The sequence below is a fragment of the Poecilia mexicana genome, unplaced genomic scaffold (assembly GCF_051168715.1).
Source record: "Poecilia mexicana isolate PSO_F unplaced genomic scaffold, ASM5116871v1 scaffold_15, whole genome shotgun sequence".
NCBI classification, from domain to species: domain Eukaryota; kingdom Metazoa; phylum Chordata; class Actinopteri; order Cyprinodontiformes; family Poeciliidae; genus Poecilia; species Poecilia mexicana.
The window spans coordinates 13,907,570-13,925,318 of NW_028263384.1; the positions used below are offsets into that span (position 1 = coordinate 13,907,570).

The 17,749-nt window shown below is 38.6% G+C and overlaps 2 protein-coding genes across 3 annotated transcripts; one reads left to right on the forward strand and one right to left on the reverse strand.

The window, feature by feature from the left end:
• Window positions 1–1,319: 1,319 nt before the first annotated feature.
• smndc1 (survival motor neuron domain containing 1) lies at window positions 1,320–5,382 on the forward strand. The gene is made up of 6 exons (XM_014980738.2): window positions 1,320–1,479; window positions 1,756–1,882; window positions 3,126–3,268; window positions 3,767–3,928; window positions 4,547–4,700; window positions 4,788–5,382. Exons 2-6 carry the CDS (start codon window positions 1,763–1,765, stop codon window positions 4,923–4,925), a joined length of 717 nt encoding a protein of 238 aa, XP_014836224.1. The 5' UTR covers window positions 1,320–1,479; window positions 1,756–1,762; the 3' UTR covers window positions 4,926–5,382.
• Window positions 5,383–7,285: 1,903 nt separating this feature from the next.
• LOC106914133 (max-interacting protein 1-like) lies at window positions 7,286–13,923 on the reverse strand. Of its 2 annotated transcripts, XM_014980737.2 has the most exons (6): window positions 13,564–13,923; window positions 11,476–11,578; window positions 11,257–11,286; window positions 10,093–10,207; window positions 7,984–8,155; window positions 7,286–7,888 (listed from the first exon to the last, which is right to left on the reverse strand). In XM_014980737.2, the coding sequence occupies exons 1-6, from the start codon at window positions 13,796–13,798 to the stop codon at window positions 7,725–7,727; spliced, it is 819 nt and encodes a 272-aa protein (XP_014836223.2). In that variant the 5' UTR covers window positions 13,799–13,923; the 3' UTR covers window positions 7,286–7,724. The 2 variants fall into 2 exon arrangements, with proteins under 2 accessions (XP_014836223.2, XP_087869103.1); XM_088012977.1 differs by lacking the exon at window positions 11,257–11,286.
• Window positions 13,924–17,749: the final 3,826 nt, after the last annotated feature.

Here is a 17,749-nt window from a genome sequence, read left to right on the forward strand (position 1 = left end):
TGTCATAAGCCAATCATATATCTTGAAAGTAAAAAGAAAAGAAAGAGCTGGAAATAATGGTTGTCTTTGGAGAGAGGAGGGGGTTATTCAGTTGTTCACTAATAGCACTTAAGGCCCAGATAGAGGAGACTGTTGACATACAGCCTGACACAGATTAATCTAATCTTGTTTTCAGAGCAGAACTGCATTAATCAAAATGAATGGGTTTGATTAATATACTAAACTTTTATAAAGTAAGTCAGATACAACTTATATTTTAAAGTTGTTACTTGTGTCCAATGAAATAATACACATATGGGGTCATTTTAATTTAGGTTTTTAGGAACCTTGTTCTTCTTGTGCTTCTTATCTGATAATGTAATTTTTCTACAGTTTCTATGAATTTATGACATTTTGCTTATTTTTCACTGCACATAGTTTTACACAATAAGCGATTCATTTTTACTCACTTTGTTTTTTGCAACACCTCTACATCAGATTCCAGTCCAATGTGTGACATTCTGGGTGAGTGAAGCTGTTGTTGCTGAGCTCAGCCTTGCTACATTAGAGTACATATCTGTTGGACTTTTTCATATTCTTCACTTTGCATGTACAAACTTCAGCGTCTATGGGATTTTATGTGATAGACTAACACAAAGTATTTAATATTTGTGAAGTGGAAAGGAAACGACTTTCCAATTTTCTTTTTAAGAGAAAATCTAAAGACGGTCATGTGCATTTATATCGACTCTGATTTGGTACTCTGTCAACTCATCTTTTGCTGCAGTTACAGCTGCAAGTATTTATTTCTAGCAGCTTCTCTAATTTAAAGAGTGATATTCTTAAAATTCTTTGCAAGCTCAGTCTGACTGAATGTAAAGCGATTGTGAACAAAGTAAATGTTAAGTCTTGCATGGAAACTGGAAAACTGTGATTAAGCTATTCTAACTAATACATTTGCTTTGATCTGAACTATTTCATTATATCTCTGGCAATATGTTTAATGTTGTGACAAAATAGGTTTTATACACTTTAGTGTTTCGGAGAAATGATGTGGAAGAAAATGTTGTTTTACTTTTGACCACTTAGAAACCAACTGTGCAGCCATCGATTTTGCTTAAGAGCTGTGGGAAGTTAAATATATATAACTTTATTATGGGGTGGGATTAAGAAGTACTCTTTTACATGTTTAAAGAGACAAAAACTGTATAAGTAAACAACTTTAAGCTCATTGGAAATTGTTGTGGCGACTGTACAAGCTTGGTTTTTAAGTCGAAAGTCAAAGAGATACTGAAGATGCTATGTCCAGCCGATAGGGGCGCTGATGAACCTCTAGAACAGCGTATCATCGCATGGGATTTATACTGGTTTCCGGTGTGCTATTCACAGATAGACAGAAGAAGAGCACATTTTAAAAATAAGAACAGCTATTTACGAAAAATTGTCGACTTTGAATCGTACTTATTGTTCAGCTGGTTAGACAAGGGTTCTAGAACAAAGGTAAGACCCACATAGCCGCTCTTTTGTTGTTTCTTCTTTGTGGCTGTTAGCTAGCGGTAGCCTCGTTACGGTAAACGTACGTCGAAGAAAAGGCCTTGCTAAGTGTTAGCGCTGTGCTAACATTCAATTTTTTAGTTGACGCATTATGGATCAATTTATTCAGATTTTAATAAAGCGGGATTAGTAGTATAGTCATAAACGTATTTTATACTGCACCCTCTTATCAGCTACCCGTAATAAACTGGGTAACATCGCATTTTGCTTTTTGTTTTTTAGCGCACAAATGTCGGAAGATCTGGTGAAACAGTTGAGCAGCTATAAAGCTCAGTTACAGCAAGTAGAAGTTGCCTTATCAACCGATCCAGATAATGAAGACCTCCTAAAACTTCAGAAGGACTTGCAGGTTTGTTTTCTCCCTTCATCCGAAAATTGTTTTCACTGTAGCATTTATAAAAGGTTTTTTACTAGGAATACAGTGGGTCATCATGTTTGTTGATATGCGGTCTTGTCTGGCTCCATCCATCCCAATGATAATGAACCCTTGTGTTCATTGTCCTTCCAGTCTTATTCCCTTTCGTTCTTCATTCTTTGCTCTCTACATCCGTGCTTCCCACATTTTCAATATTTTTCATCCATTACTTCTTCTTTATGTTTTTTGCAGATTATACATATTTGCTGTACGTTTATAACATGACCCTGAAAACACCGTAAAACTAAGTAAATTAATCTTAAAAAGTATGCCTTTTCATTAGTCTTATTAGGAAATTTCAAATAAAGTTACAAAGCATTTGTCACTTTTGGGCAGTTTTTTTATTGGCGTGTAAACCATTACTTTTTGTGTAATCTAACTTCTTTTTGTATAGGTTTAAAAGACAAAGTACCTTCAATAAGATAACCAAATGTATAATAAAAATTAGGGCTACACAAAATCTGTGAAACATGTAATCAATAAAGTTCAAATGATCGATAAATGAACAACTATGTTTAAGCAAATAGTGTTGATGACCTTCTGCTTTAGATGGTACTTATTTACTGCAGTTCTTTGTGATTTTGATATGTAATAAGTCTTTGTGTTGAAGTTTGCAAATGAATAAAATTGTCCACTATAATCACGTGAGCCCCACACATGCATAGTTTCTAGGACAGGAATGTGTGCAGTGCAGGAAATCCAATTGAAGAGAAACTCTGCCAAGTTTTTATATTTATAGAATCTAAAATTGCATATAGACACGAGCCAGTGTGACAATCTCATGGTATAAAATTGATCTCTTTCAACTAACTGCCTGACAGAGCAACAGGTTGGGAGATCTTTTCTCTTTTCAGCCACAGAAAACTCCACTAAATCCAGGAGCGTGTCTGACCTCTCATTAAAATGACTTAAACCTGTAGGTTTACACAATTAAGCAGATTCTAAGCCATAACTTTTGAAATCTCCGGTTTACCTTAATACACACTCTTACCTTTGTCTAATAAGTTTGATCAAGTCTATAGACGTGGTGAATTGTATTAACATGAAACCCTAAAAATAACTGATGACATGGAAGCATTTGAAAGGGAGGAAGTAGGAAGTCATTATGTTGCCTAACCTAATAAGAGCACCTTAGTTCCTGTAATTATTCTTTTTTTTTTTTCTTGCTCTTTTGCAGGAAGTCATCGATCTGACTAAAGATCTCCTGAGTTCGCAGCCCGCTGATGGGTCTTCCAGCACCAGCGGCTCAGAGTCGGTGCCAGTGAAGAAAAGCTGGAAAGTGGGTGAACGATGTTTGGCAACGTGGAGCCACGATGGCCAGTGAGTTTCAACATCCTTTTTAAATAAACAAATGACTCGCCAGTGTAATGTGTGTCACCATAAAGCAGCACCTTCTTCATTGGATGCACGAAAATATTTTTATTCGTAGTTCTGTTCCGTAAATGGTAACTGATGAAGACGAATCGTAATCGTAACATTTCAGAAACCTTAGGTCAGTGTGAATATCCTCAAAACTGTATTTTGACATTCAGTTTCATTTTATTCATTTCATATAATGATGTTTTTCATTCTTCTTATGTAACTTGAGGAAATGCATTGTTGCTTTATAGAGTCTGTGTCTTTTTAACTTTATACAAGTTTGTAGTTGGGAGATATTTTTTAAAAAATACAGTTTTTCTTCTAAAATTGAAATTAGAGTTTGTAACATTGAAATGGAATTATTTCATACTTACTGAGCCATTATTGAACGTTGCCTATTAAGTAGACCTTGAGTCTTTGGCTCATACTCACCTGCTTACAGACGTGATCTTTTGACAGGGTGTATGAAGCTGAGATTGAGGAGATAGACAGAGAGAACGGCACTGCGGCCGTTACGTTCACAGAGTACGGGAATGCTGAAGTGATTCCTCTGCAGAACCTCAAAGCCGTGGAGGAAGGGAAACGATCTGACGATGACGGAGGTTTAAAGTCAAAGTCAAGGTAATGAACGAACTCGTCTTGTTTCTACTATTTCTACACTGAAATCTGTGAAAGTCTTGCATCACTGACGCTTTACATTCTGCTTCCCCAAATAAGTAAGATATGACTTATCTCTGACCATAGAAGTGTTTTCTTTAGGTTTGTGAAGCTACACTAGCCTTTCTATGAGGTGCCAGGCAGCCTGTTCCACAGATCAGGCGCCACCGCTCAGGAGGTTTTTGAGTTTGCATTTGATTCTAGATTTATGGATGTCCACCATGAGCTGATTTGTGCACATTAATTGCTGTGGGTGGAGTGTTGGGGACACTGAAGACCAGACAAATATGGAGGTGTCCATACCATTAAGACTCCTAAGAAAGCAATAAAACCTGGAAGTGGAGCCTCAAGTGGCAGGAATGACACGGCCAGTGTTGAACGTTGCACTCATCCATTCCTTTCAAAAAGATACAGTATTAAAAACTGAAGTCAAAGCCAATATTCTGTTCATGTTTTTTTTTTTACCATTACTACTTTTGTTACAGGTCTACCACTTCAAGTCAATTCATAAATTGCAGTTCCCGATCTCTGGTGTGAAGTTTGTTGTTTTAACTTTCTCTCATCTTGTGTGTGACTTTCTAGAAAAGAGCAAATAGCGGAGCAGCGAGAGTATAAGAAGAAGAAAGCTCAGAAAAAGGTACAGAGGATGAAGGAGCTGGAGCAAGAGAGGGAGGACCAGAAGTCTAAGTGGCAACAGTTCAACAACAAAGCTTACTCAAAGAACAAGAAAGGACAGGTAAGATAGTTTTAACCTCTTATTGTTTTTTTTTATTATTATTATTTCTCCTCCAGCTAACCAGTTTATTTTTTTATGTCCTTGTAGGTAAAGAGAAGCATATTTGCATCACCAGAAAGTGTAAATGGAAAGGTGGGAGTGGGAACATGTGGCATTGCAGACAAACCTATGACCCAGTATAACGACACATCCAAATACAACGTCAGACATCTGATGCCACAATGACCTCGCACACTCTGTACATAATAATCCACTGTATACTAGTTGTATCGGTGCTTTTTGTTGTGTTTCTACATGATTAAAGTCCCTCGTATAATGAAAGCTTTTAAAGGAACTGGTTGGACACCGGTGTTTAAAGTATTGCTGTAGTTATCTTGTATATTACGTAGGCTCAACTAAAAGATTCACATGAGGGATTTTTCCACCACTGGAACAAAGTCTCCTGTTGCGTAAGAACGTATGTTGTGGAAAAACCTGTGGAGTTTGCTGTTTGTACTTATTTTTGAGGCAAAATCTCCTCCAAGATGTGTTGATATGGAGTGTACATTTGATGCTGGATTGTTCAATTCTCATCAATAACAATATCTGATTATTAATTATGTTGAGAATTTGGAATGACTAACTTGACATTTTAATTTCTGTACATATATATAAAAGCGTAAAATAAACCTTATGTTCTCGGTTTTTTTTTTTTTTTTTCTCAATGTAGTATAGGTTCTGTTAACCCTGCAGATGGCAGCAGAGACTTTTACACTCAGTACAATTAAGCTAAAATGTGAAGCCGTTTGGAGATGCCCAACAAAAATAAAATCCTGACTTCAGTTAAGCAGTAAAACAGTATGATTTAAAATTGCTGGCAAAGGTACATCATAGTAACATAGAACATCATTAAAATAATCTTGGTTATTGGACAACTGTCAAGTCAGCAGACTTGTCTGTGTTCATTTAGGCCATAGCAATTCTGTACTTAAAAGAAACCTTTATTTAAATTAGTCTTAATCTCATTTTCTGAGAAACAGAATGTTGGGGTTTCATTAACGATCACAATTAACAGAAATGAATGCTTGAAATGTGACTATAAAGGAAAAAGTGAGTTTTAATTTTTACTTACTTTTTAATTGCATCATTTGTGATGTACTGTACATAAACCCTCACCGGAAGCTTAAAAAACACAACATAAGCATGTTTTTGTGTTTTAAAGGTTTTATTAAGATTCTAGGAATAGTTTCCAGGAGTTGTAACAAATTGTTAGCAGGGGACCAGCAGCACGTATTTCGCACAAAAGTCACCTTGGACGGCTTGGTAAGCATAAGAAAAAACATTGTGCCTCGACATAATTGACATTTTCTTTAAATAGTGCATTTATTTTATTTTATTTTTTATATTTTTTGCAGTTTCCCCAAACGTGCTGGGTAGGGGACCGATCTCCAACGACGAGGCGTTGGACAATCCCCACGTTAAGACACAAATTGGTGGTGATTTACTTAGGACTTTGTTCAGAAGAACGCAGATAAATGATCATATTGAAATATCTGTTTTTGGTTTCAATTGTTGAAACAAATCAGCTGTGCAGTTTAGTATTAAATATATTCTGAATTTCAGTGAAAAGTCTTCAAATGTCAAAAAATTCAATTTTTCCTTTCTCAGCTACAGTACAAAAAAACAAACAAAAAACGATACAGTATTAAACACTGACGTATAAACCAAAACCAATATTCTGTCACTTGCTGTTCATGCTACCAACATTATTATTATTATTATTAATATTATGAGACTTGTCAATTCAAAATACATTACAATATTAGAAAGGCTACATTCAAGAAGAACACATGCACCATAGCGTTTCAAGTCAATTACAATCATTTTACTGCTGATTATTAGTCGCCGATTCTACTACCAAAAGCAAGTGTATATCCTCGTATTTGGAATTGGACGGATGGGGGGGGGGGGAGAAAAAAATTGTCAAACCCAGCCAACGTTACACACATGATCAAACTAGACATTATTGCTTGAGCTTTGTGCTTGGACAAGTGCTAGATTAGCTTATTACCGACTAAACTCATTGAATTTGCACACAGTGTGAAAGCATTTAAACACTGAGCAATGGGTTAAACTCAGCACAGCAAATGCTTCTTGTGGGGCTTCCTACTAAGTCAGTTTGGCAGACATTTAAAAACAGTGATGAAACAGTGATGAAAGGTTTGCCATTCAAGCACAACTAAAGTACAATTAAATATATCAAAAATAAATAGAATCATGCAAAATATATTAGGAGTAACAGGTGGACCACGTGCCACCTGTGTCTTGATTGGACTGTTTTGTTGAAGAAGAGGGATGCCACATGAAATCAAGGATTGATTTGTGGATCCTAAAGCGTGAGAAAACAGACTTGTGGAGCGTATTTTGGAATGCAAGCTATATTTTAGCCCTTGCCGGCTTGTACGTTAACAAGAAGTGCTGTCTGGATGTGTTATCCAGTGGGGGAAACGAAGGGCTTTTTTTTTTTCTTACAAGGCATATGGCGCAGATGTTTCCAATGGTGAGCTCCTCGCTGGTTGTGTGTGTGTGAAAATGGGATTTGCTGGTTGTTGTTTTTTTTTTTTTTTTTTTTTTTTTTAAAGATCAGCTTGTTTAAAGCAGAGTTCCTCCTTCAGTGTTTGACACTGGTTAAATAACCGGTCCTCAACGGGATCGACTTTTAAAACGAGTATAGTTCACTTGAACTTACAAAAGGTAAAGGGAACGATGTTTTGATAACGGTTGTACATTACCAAAGTTGTATTATTGTAATAATGTGGTAGAGAGATGGCTGCTGCTTTTTTTAAAATTATTATTATTATTATTATTTTGAAGGGGAGTGTACTGAAGTTAAGGCTGGTTCTGGGAAGAGTTACATTTGACTATTCATGTGGGGAGGCTGGTTCGTTTGAAGAAGATCGAGGGAGAACGGAGCTCTAGGCTGGTACTTTGAACGGAGAAAGCCATAAAAAGATCGCAGCTTCAGTGTAGGTATAGGCTGGTTGTTTAAGCAGAGAAGGCAAGTTTCAGACTGCAGGTGGAGTAGCCCTCGTCACTGGCCGAGCTCTGCCGGCTGCTGTGGTCGTCCAGGTCGCTTGCACCACTAGTACTAACACTGTCCATTTCTCCATGGGAGAACTCAGTGCTTTCCACGTCCACTTCGATTTCCTCTGCATCCAGGAAAAAAATTAAAAAAATTACAATCGATAAGTAATCAACCATTGGAAAAAAAAGAGTAAGTGAAGGGTTTCATTGCGACACTGACCTCTGTCAGACTCTGAGCGGTCCGAGTCCATGCGGGAGCCAAGGCTGTCTGTGCGGACCCTCTCTCTTTCTCCATGAGACTGCAGCAGAGCCAGCTGCCTCTGTAGGTGCCTCTGCTCCCTTTCTAAGGTCTCCAGTTGGTGCTGACTCCTTCGGTCTACCTCTTCAAGTTTCTTTAGAGAGAGAGAAGAAGAAAAAAAAAGGAATGTTCATTCCTAATTAAAGAGCTCTTGTCGTTGAAGAAATGTGAAGAAAGTGCTTGTAATTTGTGTGCATCACTTCTGGATCATCGGAACTGTCTTATGGTGACTTAAACAAATTTTTATGACATTCTTATTTTTTATTCATCGACAAATTAATAAAAATATATAAATTTTTAACATTTTAGATATTTCTTTTTTTTTGTAAAAGCCTTTGAGAGGCACATTTCATTTCCCTTACAACCAATATGCTCTACTTTGTGTTTGTCTATAACACAATAGTCCCAGTAAGCTACATTTGAAGTTTATAAATTCAACATGACAAAATGTGGACATGATCAAGAAATTTTCTATTCACAGGGGTGTGGGGGGAACCAGCAGAGACCAATATTACTGTTTAAATAAAGACTTGTATAAAGTTAAAGACGTGTCAAACATCTAACGCTAACAGAGCTTTTCACGTTATTGCCTTCATACAAGGGAGAAGAGCTTTTATCACTGCTCTCTGCAAAACAGCTGTTGATTTTGGTTTGCTTTGTTTTTATGCCCGCAGGCTTAATGTCCCTCTGCCAGCTGCACCTGCTCCACCCTTTAAATACACAGCCTCACGTTCTAAAAATAAAACTACAGTAACTTTTAGAAAGCCTCGGTTTCTGGACTTTAATTGTACAAATCCAGTGTCAATGGCAAACATTTCAGCTTTCTCACTTATTGCACCTCCAGGTGATGAACTCTTGTAGGCCGTCGCCAGGATAGTATTTTTTTATATGGCTTCCCTCCAACCTCTACTCCACTTCAAAAATTATTTTGACTTATATTTGCTGTGCTAAGTGGCGGACGCTTTTAAGCTTAATTTATTTGGTTTTATTTAGCTCCTCTGTCTTGTGTCGCCTAGACGCTGTGGTCCGCTAAGCTAACCTGTGTTAATACCGGAGGTCAATGCTGGAGCTACAAAAATCAAATTAGTTCGATTAGAAATGTTTCACGTGATAGCGCCAAAATAAATTGCCTTAAAAGTCACCCAGTTAGTAAATAGACTCAATCTGTGTGTCAGAAAATATTAGTGGACAAACTGCATCATGAAAATCAAGTTAGGGTCAGTAAGAAAGCTGGAGAAAAGTTTAAAGCAATATAAATGACAAAACAATATCCCAAGCTTTAAACATCTCAAGGATCATCCATCGTCTGAACATTGGGTGAATGTGCTACAGCTGCAAACGTACCATAGAGTTTGAGGACAATCAAGATGTTTTCTGGCAAATGTTAAACAGACCTTGGGGTTATTTTTGGTCAGTAGCTGTTTTCAAACTGCACCTTTCCCAATGATGCCATTTTCCTCCAGTTTTCTCCTCTCTTCCTTTTTGTTTAATCCTGAACACTTGTAGTGCTCTAGATATTGTTTTGTGTTCTCTCTATTTGTTTTGTGCCAGCTTCTTGTCTGTTTTTTTTTTTTTTTTTTAGATTGGTAATGGGTTTTGGCTTTTTAAGCCTTTTAGGCTTCATGTTTACTCCACATGAAGTCTGGCAGTAATCAGGCCTGGGTGTGGCAAGTGAAATACAACTCAGCTGCCTAAAAACATGGTTAGGCACAGCCAATGCATTATAATACATCGTTAAACTTTGAGGGGCATTTAGATTTTCACACAGGCTTCAGTTAGTTTGAAACGAGTGACAAAATGCTTTACCCTAGCTATACTTGTCTAACATTAAAATGCGTTTCATAACCTGAAACGACGTGTTTTCCACTGTTTCTGAAGTTTTTCTAAAACCTATATAACCCAGCGACTACTTTGTGGTGAAACCTGAACAAAAACAAAGCCACCCTCATGAGAAGTATTTCTAAAAGCCAATAAAAAAAAGGGGGGAAGCCTTCAGCAGTCCCCTCTCCCACAGCTCTCACACTACCACACCTTGATGTGTGCTTTGGCCTTGTTGAGCAGTCCCAGTGTGGTGTGCCGGCTGCAGTCTGGTCCCAGAGGGATGAGTGACTTCAACCTCTCCAAACACAGGCGGAGATGTGCTCGCCTGTGGGAGGAGACATTGTTCAGGTAATTTCTCTGCAGGGACTGAGCACAACGAGTACATTGCATTCCCCGCACTGAACATGACCGCTAAAAAAAACAACAAACAAACAAAAGAAAAGGGCTTTGAAAAATTGCTATTTTATAATGTTATTAATCGTGTTTCAAATGAAGGCATAAATGTGGGTCGAGATCTCAAAGTTGCTGAAGTCATCTATTGCTGTGCAATCCAGAGACTCCTCTGCAGTCTGAGTGAGCACAATAACTGGCAAAAGGACTCTCAGTATGCCTGCAAATAATGGAGTAAAATGTAGGTCAAATCATGATGTCATATCTGCATTGGCCTCCATTTTGTAAATTAGAGTAATCTCTTCTGAATCTTCCTTTAGGGTGTTCTCTTTTCTTTTTTTCTTTTTTTGTTTGAAGGTTGCACTTACACATGCATATGGCTGCTGATTTAAGTTTCGAATAGCTCCCCGTTTAAAGCAGAAACCTCATCACGGGGGAAGCAAAAGCAAACGGCAGTCGGCTTTCGCAGCTGGAAATCTTTCAGGAAGGAACCCTGTTGTCTGGAAACGGACGCTTCCCATTTGCTGACTGGGGAAATGTCTGCATGTCCTCGAGGAACAGTGTTGCTACACTGCGGCCGTGCTCTATTTTGCCTTGCAAAAATCTACGCCTATATCCGGTACGGAAACGACAAAGCTCTTCTTTATAAGAGTTCCCTTAAGGTGCTGTGGCGATAAGTTAATTTAGAGTCCTGCAGCACATCTTATTTTGAAATTATATGGCAGATGTATTTAGCATTTGCCCAAGATATGCAAATGTGGCTGAGGGAAGGAACGTTGTGGGCTTGTGCACCTGGAGCTCCCATTATGAAACTTGCAGATAAGAATAGACTTTTTTTCTTATTTTTGATTTATTCCTCCTTTCTCTCAAGTTTTATACTCGCTGTCATGCACAAGTGTTAAGCATGCACCAGATTTAGATTTGTTTGTAGTGTGGCTGTCTCGAAAGTTAAAACGTGCATTGAGAGGACCTTGCTTCACTCACCTGTTCTTTTCCAGCTCATTATGTGCTGATCTGTTGAAAGCATTAAAACATTTACTGTCAATTATTTAATTGATAGAGAAACCAGATCCACAGCAGCATAAGCGTACTGTGTGCAAACACCAAACCCAACACACTGAAGCTATAATTCAGTCGTTAACAAAGATAATATGACATGATGAGTATTGGGGATCTTGCAGCAAGTCAATAGTGTTAACTTACCTGTTGTGCATATTGTCCACTTTCCTGTTCTTGAATTTGCGATGTTTTTGTTGATGTGCAATCTGTGCTTCAGGGTATGCTGAAGCATAACCATGCTCACATTCTGATAAGAGGGGGAAAAAAAATAAATGGAAATAGAGAATTAATATTTTTATTTTATTGAATCTGCCACAACTACAAAGAAGGGTGAATTTACTTGATAAAAGTGACCAAATATGACCTGAAGTTTACATACTAAATTGCAAAAAGGTCCATGCAATAAAAAAAACAAACAAAAATAAAAAACTGAATTATGGAAACAAGCAAATGAAAATGTTGATGCTCTGTTGCCAGAACTGACACGGGGTTGTATGAAGCTAAATTTCAGTAACTTCCAACTACATCTGCTAACCGTTGCCGAAGACATTTCTTTCATAGATCAACCAAATATGTATGTTTCTTGATGATAAATCTAATTTTGCAAATATAGATACAGCTATGAGAAAATTATCAAGCGACATAATGCATAGTTTATGTTTAAAGTCTCGAAGTATGACATATGCTATGTTTTAATACAATTTCTGTAGTGTCTCGCAATCAAGCGGAGAGTGAAAGTTATCAAACAGAAAGCTCCCTTTCTATGGCTGACGGTCAGCTACATCTGCAAACGTCTCTTCTTAACAATTCCGGTGTTCTTCCTGTTGGTGCGGGAGACCTTCAAGCAGCTACATGGAGCTGCTATATTGGTTGCATTTTGATAATGATAATCATATTTGTTCTTCGCATGAGTCTGTTAGAAGACCTGCTGTCAGCTACGAACAGGAAACTGAAGCGACAGTTTACACAGGCTCACACAAGATCAAGATCTGGCATAAGCAACATAAAAGAATGATTCCATCCTGACTTATATCTAGATTTCAGGCGATTGGTGACAGCAGGGATGCTTTCTTGATGCTCAAATCATCATTGGAAATCAAATTTATTAACCAATGGAGGCCTGGATTTGGAGCCACACACAAAATTAAAGTGAAATGTTCCCTTTATTTTTTTGAGCAGTGTGTGTAATCACCAAATCTCAAACCAGCTGGGCACATTTTGGATGTGGTGACTCTGGAATGCTATCATGTCAGTATGGACCTAAATATGCTGGAAACAATTAAAACAATACCAGCAAAGGTGTACCTAATAAAGTGGCCATTGAGGATATATCTATCAGTTTACAAAAGGTCAGAATAAACGGGCAAAGCTTGTTAAATTGTTCCCTCGCCATAATGTTGTGTCATTATCCTACTCCCCTTTGACAGTAGAATTAGTGTTGGTTTGGGATCCTGTTTCCTACAGTTCCCATGAACCACTATTCTCGGTAACGTAAGACGTCAGAAATAAAACCTGCCTGCCATTGGTTAGCTGCTGTGGACCAGGGGTTGAGGACGTGGCTTCCGACCAATAGAAACTTTGCAATTTGTTCCATGCGTAAACCATGTGAACAACACATACAAGGAAGCAGCAGCTTTCAGAGACCAGGGCAGCAGGGCTGATCATTTGGAAAGCCAAGAGGAAATAAAATCCAAATCGGAGTCTCGGTTACGATAGAAGGGCTGTAAACATGACGTATTCCCAGTGAATGTGTAAACTTAAAGGACATAAACCGAGGATAGGTTCTGTTAAATGAAAAAAAAAATGCTAGGTGTAGAAATGGGAAGCCGCAAATAGACTATAATAATGTGGACTCAAGTGCACATAAGGAAGGCTCATTAAAATTGTGCACGTAATTTCAAAAAAACAAACAAACAAAGACTAGAAATAATCTAATAGTGGCAAAAAATAATCATCTTAAACAGCAGCGAGAGGCGGCTGCAAGACGTTGCTTCCGATGAACCGATTGTTCTCCCAATTTCCTACTTCAATGCATTTCCAAACTCGTCTGCAAACGAGCCCCGTTTGAATTATGTCAGCCTCAAAAGAGCTCGGGTTTAATAGGAAGCAGCAGGTGAAACGTCGCAGCCGCCGCTCGGGCCAGCAGTGCATCTGTCCGCTGCGCGTCTTTTGTCGCCCTCGCTCTCTATTGTTGTCTGCTCGGCGCATTAAATGTCCCGTTTGTTTACTTACTTCCGTTGCTCTTCTCAGCGCTTTCAATGTAACTGGCCGCATCCAGCAGCACTTGCACGTTCCGCATGAAAGTCCCGATCTGGTCCATTGCGGAACATTTGGAGTAGAAAGCGTCGCTGAAAGAACAGCCGGACATCTCTCCGAATCTCTCCTGCTGCTCCTTGGACGCGTCAGACTCCGACAGGACCTCTTCGCTTCCCAGCTCGCTGCTATGCTGTCGAATGTACTTTACCATTTTACCCCCTCTTCCTTTCACTGAAGGCTCTTTATTATTATTGTTATTATTATTATTATTACTATTGTGGGGAAGAGCTTGCGCAGAAATGTGCTCCCCTTGTCCTGTGCACGTATGTGTGTGAGTGTGTGTGCTCAGAGCGGATGACTGAAATGAACTAGGCTGGATGGAATTGCAGTCCTTAGCCTTAGCCACTTGCCCTACTTGGTGGATAATCCCTCCCACTAACGCATGCACATTGCATTCATTGTCAACTGTTCCATAATAAATCCTCATTATCAATACTGCAGGAGAACGGCAAATGCGACTATAAAGGCTGCTTGAGCTAGTAGAAAAGCCACTTTATTACATCGTAAAAAGAAAAAAAAAACAATATATATATATTTTTTTTATTTTTTATTTTGTGCACACTGATTTCTAAGTAATTTGTTGCCATAGTATGAGTTCAACTTTGATGTCATCTGCAGCCATGACAGTCAGTATTCAAATACCTTGTGGCGAAAAAGATCTGTAGCTATTTGTCTGACATTAATCCAGACAAAGCCTTTGCTATTTTTGGTCAGTTAGTTTCTAGTAGATAAACATTAGAACAATAAGCAAAACATTTTCTTTCTTCAAATTCCTGAAACATGTACTTTTTTTGTTGTTGTTGTTGCTGTTGTTCCAATTTCCTTAAACTGCATAACTTGTCTGAACTATTATGGCTGTCCTTGCTCAAGCTTCTCTCTATAGTTTGCTTGAATTTTGACAGAACCGATGTAAGTGAGTGAAGTTTATAGGTTCACACAACTTTATCACCTCTATTCACATATTCTCCATAAGTGGTCAGGGCTTTGTGATAGACATTTCAAAAATACAGAGTAGTTTTGTGATTGTTATTGTCTGTTTGGAAGACCAATTTGTGCCTAAGCAATAACTTCCTGAAGAAAGTTTGAGCAAATATATGTCCAAAAGTTCAAAAGTTTCTTTTTGACCTGATGTTTACATAGAAAAGTTGCATTCATATAAAAGTGTACCTTTTATTGTAGGTTGCTCATATTTTTCCATGTGAAATACGTACTTGTGAGCATACCATTGTTTGTAGAAATACCCTAAGCTCTATACAAGAGCAAAAAGAAAGCAAACATTTTGTTGACTTTGCTTAGCCCGTTTGTGGAGTTTGTAAAGCAAAGTGCCTGTAACCACGGCTGGTGTTAGTGAACACTGTGACTGCTTAGTCCAGCTGAGAACCACAGGATCACTTGGTTTCAGCTAGGACAGGTTTGCTAATGCACCAGTTACTCACAACTTATACATAGTTACAAAATAATGTAATATATTTTAATATTTTAACAGTCATTTATAATCACTAATTTTAAAAAAAATTCTGCTCATGCCACAAACTTTCTAGAACTGCTTATAAGAATATAAAAAACAAAAGTATTAGCCTTTTTCTTTAGGACTTGCAAAGCATAGAACCAATCTCCAGTGGTGTGCTCTCTTTGTGTCTTTGAGTTGGATTTTCCAAGTTTCTAGTCAGAATAAAACAAGAAGGGTCCCTTAAAGTTGGAGTTCTGACTGGTGGAGTTGGAGGTCCAGGAGCAGCGCTGACATTGAATCCAGTACGGCTGCTGTGGAAGGTGCAGTAAAAGCTGCAGGTATAAACTATTTATTAGCTCTTCTGATGATTGTTATCTCATTAAAGCAGTGGGAAATAGTGCAGCTCAATCCCTTAAGTATTTAACTTCACAAAAATGAGACAAATACATGCCTATTGATGATTGCTAAAAATCATTGCTGCGATTAATTGCAAGTCTCGGGGATATTTTCCAACTTACAAATGGAACACAATCCACTTGTGTGATTTTCGAACAAACGCAGTCTCTCTGTAAAGGGCACAGATAGAAGTGTACCATCCAAATGAAATTCAGCCTTATGCCCTACATAGTCTTGGGACAGCGCTTGAAACTTACTGGTGTTATGCTTATCACGCTCAGGGCTAAGTTTGTGACATCACCATTTTAAAATAGTGGCTTATTAGCTGTTTGCTAAAAATCCCAACAAATTGAAACACTTGAAAGTGGCATGGTTTTATATGTATTCTTTGTATGAAATACAGTCCTCTCAAAACATCCACGCAACTATGTTGCCCATAAGACCTAGTAGCTACATTGAATTTATTTTTTACTCCTAGGTGTTCTCATTGCCTAAAAATCAATGAGATTTTTAGGCAATGAGTCTGCATTGAGTCTGCTTTCTCAGACTCAAACCAGAAACCTTTGATCCATTCAGAGCAGATTATTATTCTTTACAAGGCTGAAAAAACTTGAATCTTGACAGAATGCCATAGAACATACCATGCGGGTTTGGTTAGAGGAGCTTGCTAATGCTGGCTAATCAAGAACTGGAACACTGAGCTAGCTTTTGGTATCTTTGGCACTGGCAGTGTGGGAGAGACACCAAGTCCAGCTGGAAAATGGAATCAGCATCTCCATTAAAGTTATCAGCAGAATGAAGCATGAAGTGCTGTAGAATTTCCTGGCTGATGGCCATGACCGTGGCTTTCATGAAACACAGTGGATCAACGTCACCAGACAACATGGCATCCCAGAACGTCGCAGTTGGTGATGGTTTGAGGTTTAGGCCTGGCTTGATATGAACTCTGTGACATTTGTGTCCCACATGTGGATTGGTCTATGCTGAGTGGCCCCAACCGTACTTATTAGGCTTCTCAGCATTCTGGTATGGATTTTGCTGGACAATTGTCACATGGCTGTGATTCTCCTGGTTGCACTTTTCCCTGTCTCAACTCAACTTCCTATTAATATGCTTGGATACAGCATCCTGTGAACATCCAGCTTCATTAGCAGTGACGTTTTGTATCTTACTCTCATTGTGGACGATGTATGTGATTGTCTTCTGGACATCTTTGTAGTCAGAGAGAATTATGGCAATTACGTAACATTTGTACATTGAAAATGTTTTTTTTTTTTATTGGCTGTGTGTGAGGTTAAAATTTCTGAGACACTGAATTTAGGGTTTTTATTATCTGTTAGCTTGAAACAGGTAACTGTGTGATTAATATAAATACTACATGAGTTCCACTTTCTGAAGTGACAAAATACACTAAGCTTTTTCACTGTTTTCACATTTTTAAAGATGTACCTGTGCTAATATTTTTCGCTTCACTTAATGTCCTCAAAACACTTTAAATTCCCATTACGGTGGAAAGAACATAGGAAAGTTGTGAAAGTATATTTAATATATCAATGAGCACAACCCATCCTTTCTGTCATCTCCATGTGTCTGGTGGTGACAATGACCTCACTGATGTTTAATGTTATCTCCTGTTTAATGAAGCTAACCTTGAAACGAAAGCTCTTTTCAGTTTGACGTCTGTTTGCTGTTTGCTGCTTTTGTCAGACGATGAAGTCATGTTCCCCCTTCGCTACAAGAGATGGCGGAGAACAGAGGGGAAAGGAGCTCGCTTGCCTTTACGAGGCCAGCCATGCGTGCGCCGCCGTGTTGTGGCTCTGAGACAATAGGTGCAGATGGCTCGCCTGCTGCAGATGTGGCCAGGCCTGTAACGGACGACCGAGTGAAAGAGAGTTCACCCTCCCATGTAGCTTATATCAGCCGCCTGGTGAGGCCTGGAGCCCTGATACCTCATAATCTGGTCAATAGAGGCAAAGATGCTCATTTGCATTTCTGCCGGTTTGCACGTTTAAAAACTCCACTTTACCGAGTTTTTCACTGCTGCAGCAGCTCTGATGTGTGCAACTCAGACATCACCCTCTGCTCCAATAGCTCTCTGAACCAGTGTGCTCAAAAAGGACAGATTTGCACTGAGAGATCAGTGGGGGAGGGAACCTAAAAGTGTTTCACCAGAAAAAAAAAAAAAAGCTTCATCTGTGCTGTGAGGCTTGTGTGCCGACTGGCTGAGTGATAGCAGGGAGTGGAAAGCTGACCCGC

Bases quoted from the DNA above. Each gene is read 5' to 3' on its own strand.
- smndc1 (XM_014980738.2), top strand. From the start codon at position 1,763: ATGTCGGAAGATCTGGTGAAACAGTTGAGCAGCTATAAAGCTCAGTTA. The intron at 3,929-4,546 runs GTAATGAACGAA...GTGACTTTCTAG, and splicing joins GGTTTAAAGTCAAAGTCAAG to AAAAGAGCAAATAGCGGAGC. The intron at 4,701-4,787 runs GTAAGATAGTTT...ATGTCCTTGTAG, and splicing joins CAAAGAACAAGAAAGGACAG to GTAAAGAGAAGCATATTTGC.
- LOC106914133 (XM_014980737.2), bottom strand. From the start codon at position 13,798: ATGGTAAAGTACATTCGACAGCATAGCAGCGAGCTGGGAAGCGAAGAG. The intron at 11,287-11,475 runs GTAAGTTAACAC...TGCTTTCAACAG, and splicing joins GTGGACAATATGCACAACAG to ATCAGCACATAATGAGCTGG. The intron at 7,889-7,983 runs GTCAGTGTCGCA...TCCTGGATGCAG, and splicing joins CCGCTCAGAGTCTGACAGAG to AGGAAATCGAAGTGGACGTG.